Source organism: Oncorhynchus gorbuscha, linkage group LG05, assembly GCF_021184085.1.
Source record: "Oncorhynchus gorbuscha isolate QuinsamMale2020 ecotype Even-year linkage group LG05, OgorEven_v1.0, whole genome shotgun sequence".
Taxonomy (NCBI): Eukaryota; Metazoa; Chordata; class Actinopteri; order Salmoniformes; family Salmonidae; genus Oncorhynchus; species Oncorhynchus gorbuscha.
This window is the reverse complement of record NC_060177.1, coordinates 23,114,571-23,123,024: the sequence shown is the minus strand read 5'-3', so window position 1 is coordinate 23,123,024 and position 8,454 is coordinate 23,114,571. Positions and strand designations below refer to the sequence as shown.

At 41.2% G+C, this 8,454-nt stretch overlaps 1 protein-coding gene across 1 annotated transcript; it reads left to right on the top strand.

Annotated features, from left to right (window-relative positions):
• Positions 1-894: 894 nt before the first annotated feature.
• LOC124035036 (melanocyte-stimulating hormone receptor-like) lies at positions 895-5,398 on the top strand. The gene has a single exon (XM_046348441.1). The coding sequence runs from the start codon at positions 1,421-1,423 to the stop codon at positions 2,435-2,437; it is 1,017 nt and encodes a 338-aa protein (XP_046204397.1). The 5' UTR covers positions 895-1,420; the 3' UTR covers positions 2,438-5,398.
• Positions 5,399-8,454: the final 3,056 nt, after the last annotated feature.

Sequence of the window (8,454 nt, the reverse complement as noted above, 5' to 3'; positions counted from 1 at the left end):
GGTGTCAAAAGCGTTCCACAGGGATGTTGACTCCAACGCTTCCCACAGTTGTCAAGTTGGCTGGATGTCCTTTGGGTGGTGGACCATTCTTGATATACACGGGAAACTGTTGAGCGTGAAAAACCCCGCAGGGTTGCAGTTCTAGACACACTCAACCCGGTGCGCCTGGCACCAACCACCATACCCGCTCAAAGGCACTTAAATATGTTGTCTTGCCCATTCACCCTCTGAATGGCACACACACACAAGACATGTCTCAATTGTCTCTCAAGGCTTAACAATCCTTCTTTAACCTGTCTCCTCCCCTCCTTCTACACTGATTGAAGAGGATTTAACAGGTGACATCAATAAGGGGTCAAAGCTTTCACCTAGATTCACCTGGTCAGTCTGTCTCATGGAAAGAGCAGGTGTTCCTAATGTTTTGGACACTCAGTGTAGACCATGACCACCACATCCTAGATAAGATACACGGCTGAGGCAGATGCATGTGTAATAATAGCCCTTCCATAGTGTCTGGAGTGTCCCATGGGTGTTCCTAATGTTTTGTACACTCGTGTATTTGAGGCACATGAAGTATGCATTGTCTAAATCAATTGGTCACATCAGTTGTGCACAGTGCGCGGTAAATTCCATTTTAGTGCTGGGGAACATGTTCTCAACTATGTATTTGAATTACTTAATTAATTACTATTATGCTCTGCTCAGGCGATTAGTACACTCTCTCCATCCAATTTACTCCCTAATCTTGTAAAATACTTCCATGCGGGATCACGCGTTCATTACAGTTTGTGTCAGTCTGAGAATCATGCGGTTGGCTTTCGCTATGAGAAAGGAGGAGTTAGAAAGGCGGTGGACCCTTTTAAGAACACACTGTCACTTTGTGCGCCTGAGAGCTCACTTTGATAGGCTTCATTTCACGCATTAAGATTGCTTGGAGCCTACTTGGACGTCCCAATGGTAGAGGATTTTCTCTCATGCGATCCAGCACCAAGGAGCTGTTTTCAGACTCAGACTAGGATTCTCATCACTTGGAAATACTATACATGGACTATGTGCAAAATACAGTTGGATAAACCTTTGAATCTAAACAGTTACTTGGGAGAGAGACAATTTCACATGGATGATTCTCCACTGTGAGCATCTGGGCTCTTCACTCCGTGTTAAAGTTCGTTCTGGAGACCTCCGTTTGTGGGAAAACATCACTCCAAATTCAGGGTTGCGACATAAACGTGAGCTAAACTACCTTCACCTCACACATTCTGTGCTCTTTTTTTTCCTGCGGTCACAGTCCAGTTGAAAAGGATAGGATGTCTATAGAATAACTAGTTAATTCTGTTACACTATAGAGACCAAAGAAAATATTTTAAGGCTTTTTCTTTCCACCTCATCCAATAGCCTACAACAGCAGAGAGCAGCAGACATGATGGACAATACGTCTCAACATAACTTCATCATGCACCACCACATGGAGCTGAGCACCCTCACCGTGTACAGGGAGAACAGCACCAACAACACCGGCGCCAGGGAGCAGAACTCTACGACCTGCTCGCTCCGCATTCCACAGGAGCTGTTCCTGACGCTGGGCCTCATTAGTCTGGTGGAGAACATTTTAGTGGTGCTGGCCATCATCAAGAACCGCAATCTGCACTCGCCCATGTACTATTTCATATGTTGCCTGGCCGTCTCCGACATGCTGGTCAGCGTCGCCAACGTAGTGGAGACCATAGTCATGTTGCTCACCGAACACGGGCTGCTAGTGGTCACACCTGAAATGCTGCGGCACCTGGACAACGTCATCGACATCATGAACTGCAGCTCGGTGGTGTCATCACTGTCCTTCCTGTGCACCATCGCCGCGGATCGATACATCACCATCTTTTACGCGCTGCGTTACCACAGCATCATGACCACGCAGCGCGCCGTGACCATCATCGCAATGGTGTGGCTGACCAGCATCACCGCCAGCATACTTTTCATCGTCTACCACTCGCACACCGCCGTCATTGTATGCCTCGTCACCTTCTTCTGCATCACTCTTGTCTTCACCGCTGTGCTCTACATGCACATGTTCATCCTGGCGCACGTGCACTCGCGGCGCATCATGGCCATCTACAAGTCTCGCCGCCAGGGCACGAGCATGAAGGGCGCCATCACGCTCACTATCCTGCTAGGGGTCTTCATCCTCTGCTGGGGACCCTTCTTCCTCCACCTTATTCTCATCCTTACCTGCCCCACGACCCCCTTCTGCACCTGCTTCTTCAGCTACTTCAACCTCTTCCTCATCCTCATCATCTGTAACTCGCTCATCGACCCGCTCATCTACGCCTATAGGAGCCAGGAGCTGCGCAAGACACTCAAGGAGCTGCTCTTCTGCTCCTGCGTCACCTTTCGATGCGATTCCATACTTGAGTGTCTATTTCCATGGAAGTTCACGTGACTGCAGGATTTGTTCAGGAATAACAGATTATTTGATATTTGCGGCACTATTAGGCGAATGCCTGCCGTTGCTGTTGAATTAACTGAAATACATAGTTAATAAACTATGAGACCTCAGGTTGGATTGCGCAAAACGGCACAGTGCTACGTATGGGACATTTTACCAACCCCTGGCCTCTTCCATGTTGCAGGCCAAGCCATACATATATGCCATACTTGCGTGTTGAACAAATGCTTGAACCATAATCTAAAGCATCTATATCTAATTATACACAGCAAATGTGTGATCAGAATTGTAACTCCCACAGTGTTAAATTTATCACTTTCTTAGAAATCATATGTAACCATCTCAAATAGCCTAGTGTTAAACTAACACCTTTTAAAAGTGTTGATAAACCAACACCCCAAAAGTGATTGGTCCCTAGCACAATGGGTGTTGCAAATTCCGACTTAAATTAACACCTTATAAGAGCTGATACTGTTACACTTTCTCAGTGTTAGCTAATTAACACGTGGTGTTACAGTAACTCATTTGGAGTGTTGTTTTAACATTTTTGGGTGTAACTACTGCATATTTATTTCCCAGGGTTACTTTTTTGCTGTATGTTTGTTAGTGACAGAGACATGAGTGTTGCATTCGATGGCTTTTAGTCATCTAGCCTTCACCAAGTGAGTGACTAAGTGAATATTTGATTTGATTCCACCAGAATCAACACTCAGATATAACACTCACAACACTTTTTACCTCAACACCGTGATTTTAACACCCTCAAATTTGCTATTTAGTTATCATCTCCATATAACAGCAACTGACATAACTTTTTCAAAGATGCCAATGTGTGTAAAGGCTGCGGGTCCAGTTTTCTCAGGCACCAAGAAACTTTGGTATAACAGTACATTACTGTAAACTTTACAGTAATGTACCACAGTAATGTACTGTTAAACCAAAGTTGCTTTGGAATTTACGGTAACATACTGTACATTTTTTTACAGTAATTTACAGGTAAATGGCTGCCAGTAAAGTAGCATAAAAACATGATTATTTTACAGTGTACTATGTAGGACAAATAGTAATTTGTGCTTTAATTGTATAGCCGACACTGGAAATAGACTTTAAATAAGATATAGCAAGTGTTCTGTCTAAAATAGGAATGAATTTCCCAGAATGTTGTTGGGAAGAGGATGTTGTTTGAAAGAGGCTATTGTTGAAGAAAAAGATCAATGGGCATACTGATATACACTAGCCCTAATGCTTTGTATGGAGTCAAAGAAAGATGCACAAATATGAGTCATTAAGTTGTGTTTTGTACAAGAAAACAATTCTGTCACGTTTTGATTAAATACAATTAGTGTATTGTGAAGTCCAATAATAGCCTAATTGGTCTATATAGAGAGTTGCATTTTTATTTATTCACTCATTATTTGTTTACATACAACTTCCAAGTATGTACAAAGACGTTTCACAGTATGATTTAGGCCTAACTTAGCCCACTTAGGCCTTTGACAAAAATGACCTATACATTGAAATAAAACTTTTGGAATACAAATATTTACATCAAATCCAATCTTGAAACAGATCAGACATTTTAAGATTATCCTCACCATTTTAATGCAAATAATAATGTATGCATAGACAGAAACAAAATGTTTATTTCAATGTTTATTTTACAAGTAGCCCATGTAATGTAGACTAGCCATGTTTTTTAATTGTGTTATGTATGTACTGAATAATTAGAATGTTTCAACATATTTATAACATTTTCAAAAGCCTCGAGGGTATCAATATTCATCCCTTTAAACAATCCATGCTATTGTATGGCTGTGTGTCAGAACCAAGGCTCAAACTTATCTCATTGTAAATGTGTACATTTGATTACTTTTTACTGTATTTCAACATATTGCTATGGTCAAATTGTACTAATATATACCGAACAAAAATATAAATGCAATATGCAACAATGTCAAAGATTTTACTAAGTTACAGTTCATATAAGGAAATCAGTCAGTTGAAATAAATTCATTAGGCCCTAATCTATGGATTTCACATGACTTGGCAGGGGTGCAGCCCACCCACTTGTCATCCAGGCCCACCCACTGGAAAACCAGGCCCAGCCAATCAGGGGTGAAGCCATAGGTGGGCCTTAGAGAGCATAGGACCAACCATTTGCCAGCCAGGCCCAACCACCAACCAGGCTGGATGTGGAGGGGTTGGTGTGGTTACACGTGGTCTGCGGTTGTGAGGCCGGTTGGACATACTGAAAAATTCTCTAAAACAATGTTAGCGGCAGTTTATGGTAGAGAAATTGACATTAAAGTATCTGGCAACAGCTCTGGTGGACATTCCTGTAGTCAGCATGCCAATTGCATGCTCCCTCAAAACATGAGACATCTGTGGCATTGTATTGTGTGACAAAACTGCACATTTTAAAGTGGCCTATTATTGTCCCCAGCACAAGGTGCACCTGTGTAATGATCACGCTGTTTAATCAGCTTCTTGATATGCCACACCTGTCAGGTGGATGGATTATATTGGCAAAGGAGAAATGTTCACGTACAGGGATGTAAACAAATTTGTGCATAACATTTGAGAGAAATAAGCATTTTGTGAGTATAGAACATTTCTGGGACTTGTTATTTCAAGCTCATGATGGTGTATTATTTAATAACAGCATCAGTAATGAGGACAGTGATAGTACGCATGATAACAATATAATTATAACACTATTGTTGTCATGATATCATTTGTTGCTATAATATTGTTGTAATATTGATAATTAATCATTACTAGTATTATTGCAATAATAATAATAACATAATTAATCCTAAAATATTTATTGTTCTTGTTATTTTATGTACAGTGTACATATTGCATGTCATACATTTCTTAATCATGTAATGTTTGTTGATGTCAATCCTCATTTCTTTTAGTCAGTATGTGATCCTGTGGATAAAAATGTTTTTCATAAAAAACGATTTTGGTCCAGAAGTGTAATTTCAATCTTTCTCATGCCACAAGTGATGTTATGTGAGAATTAATTTAGTCCCCTTTTAAATATTGTATGTGTCTCTCTTGTCCATATAAAGGCCCACAAGCTCTCTGTCCTCAGTGTAACCTGGGCTGACCATCTGTCTAACTGCCTCCTCTCTCAGACAAGAGGAGAGGTCTATATCGAGGCCTACAGTTCACTGCTCTTCTAAGTCCTCCAAATAAAGTTTCAATCACGTTTAATATATTATTAAATCATTTTGAAAGATAATAATTACTTCCTTTTTCTATTTCAGGTATCAATATATTTGAAGACACTATTTTGAATACAAGAATACAATTACAGTGGGGCAAAAAAGTATTTAGTCAGCCACCAATTGTACAAGGCCTGTAATTTTCATCATAGGTACACTTAAACTATGACAGACAATTATTTGTATTTTTTTTCCAGAAAATTACATTGTAGGATTTTTAATAAATGTATTTGCAAATTATGGTGGAAAATAAGTATTTGGTCAATAACAAAAGTTTATCTCAATACTTTGTTATATACCTTTTGTTGGCAATGACAGAGGTCAAACGTTTTCTGTATGTCTTCACAAGGTTTTCACACACTGTTTGTAATGGCGTTCGTTTGTCGAAAGAGAGTTGGACCAAAATGCAGCGTGGTTGTTACTCATGTTCTTTAATGAATGATCGCAATACATGAAATAACTTATAAATATACAAAACAACAAACGGAACGTGAAAACCTATACAGCCTGTCTGGTGAACACTAACACGGAGACAGGAACAATCACCCACGAAATACACAGTGAAACCCCGGCTACCTAAATATGGTTCCCAATCAGAGACAACGAGAATCACCTGACTCTGATTGGGAACCGCCTCAGGCAGCCAAACCTATGCTACACCCCTACTCAGCCGCAATCCCAATGCCTACAAAACCCCAATACGAAACTCAACATTTAAACCCATGTCACACCCTGGCCTGACCAAATATATAACGAAAACACAAAATACTATGACCAAGGCGTGACACTGTTGCTGGTATTTTGGCCCATTCCTCCATGCTGCTGGGCAACACGGACTTTCAACTCCCTCCAAAGATTTTCTATGGGGTTGAGATCTGGAGACAGGCTAGGCCACCTTGAAATGCTTCTTACGAAGCCACTCCTTCGTTGCCCGGGCGGTGTGTTTGGGATCATTGTCATGCTGAAAGACCCAGCCACGTTTCATCTTCAATGCCCTTGCTGATTGAAGGAGGTTTTCACTCAAAATCTCACGATACATGGCCCCATTCATTCTTTCCTTTACACGGATCAGTCGTCCTGGTCCCTTTGCAGAAAAACAGCCCCAAAGCATGATGTTTCCACCTTCATGCTTCACAGTAGGTATGGTGTTCTTTGGATGCAACTCAGCATTCTTTGTCCTCCAAACACAACGAGTTGAGTTTTTACCAAAAAGTTATATTTTGGTATCATCTGACCATATGACATTCTCCCAATCTTCTTCTGGATCATCCAAATGCTCTCTAGCAAACTTCAGATGGGCCTGGACATGTACTGGCTTAAGCAGGGGGACACGTCTGGCACTGCAGGATTTTAGTCCCTGGCAGCGTAGTGTGTTACTGATGGTAGGCTTTGTTACTTTGGTCCCAGCTCTCTGCAGGTCATTCACTAGGTCCCCCCGTGTGGTTCTGGGATTTTTGCTCACCGTTCTTGTGATCATTTTGACCCCATGGGGTGAGATCTTGGGAGATTATCAGTGGTCTTGTATGTCTTCCATTTCCTAATAATTGCTCCCACAGTTGATTTCTTCAAACCAAGCTGCTTACCTATTGCAGATTCAGTCTTCCCAGCCTGGTGCAGGTCTACAATTTTGTTTCTGGTGTCCTTTGACAGCTCTTTGGTCTTGGCCATAGTGGAGTTTGGAGTGTGACTGTTTGAGGTTGTGGACAGGTGTATTTTATACTGATAACAAGTTCAAACAGGTGCCATTAATACAGGTAATGAGTGGAGGACAGAGGAGCCTCTTAAAGAAGAAGTTACAGGTCTGTGAGAGCCAGAAATCTTGCTTGTTTGTAGGTGACCAAATACTTATATTCCACCATAATTTGCAAATAAATTCATTAAAAATCCTACAATGTGATTTTCTGGATTTTTTTTCTCATTTTGTCTGTCATAGTTGAAGTGTACCTATGATGAAAATTACAGGCCTCTCTCATCTTTTTAAGTGGGAGAACTTGCACAATTGGTGGCTGACTAAATACTTTTTTGCACCACTGTATATACAGCTGTATTAGCTTGGCTGATACAAGACCAGGAAGAGAGGAGGACAATTTGTTTTGAGCCAGGCTATACAGCTGTATACTTGCTATTATGGGATTGACAAATCATGTTTTCAAGATATTTTAAATATGGAGAGATATGTATGCAAAATGCATTTATTTTTAGTTAAGCTGCCCACTGAGACACAAGGTCCATTCAACTAGCTGACCCCGGAGTGCTTTTTAATGGGAGGAGACATTTTTAAACTGATGGGGGAAATTTAAAGCTGTTTATGGGCATCTTAATTCAGTTGGATAATTTTCTGATCCCCGTTTTAAATCAAAGCCTTTGAACCATAACCTTCACAAATCACTCAGTTCCTTTCCTTCGGGGTGAAATGAAAAGCGTGTTTGTCTGTGAGCTTTCTAGTTTTCCTTTGCACTATTGTTTGTTGAATGACTTCAATTGGCAACCAAAGTCAACTAAAGTCAACCAAAGTCAACCAAAGCCATATGCTGTATGCAAAAATGTGACAGGAGCTTTCTATCAAATAAACAGAAAGTGGTTGAGCAGCATCTGAGATTAAGAGTGTGCTGATGATACTGTAACCTTTGGAACTTTGTGGATATGTTTGTTTGGATGGACATAGTATCCTAACATCCTCATTAGAAGTAGGAGACAGAGCCAGAGGGCCACGGACTTCAGCCTGCTCTCCCCCCGTCCACCACGTGGTAGCCGGTCGTTGTGGGCCCTGGGGTAGGC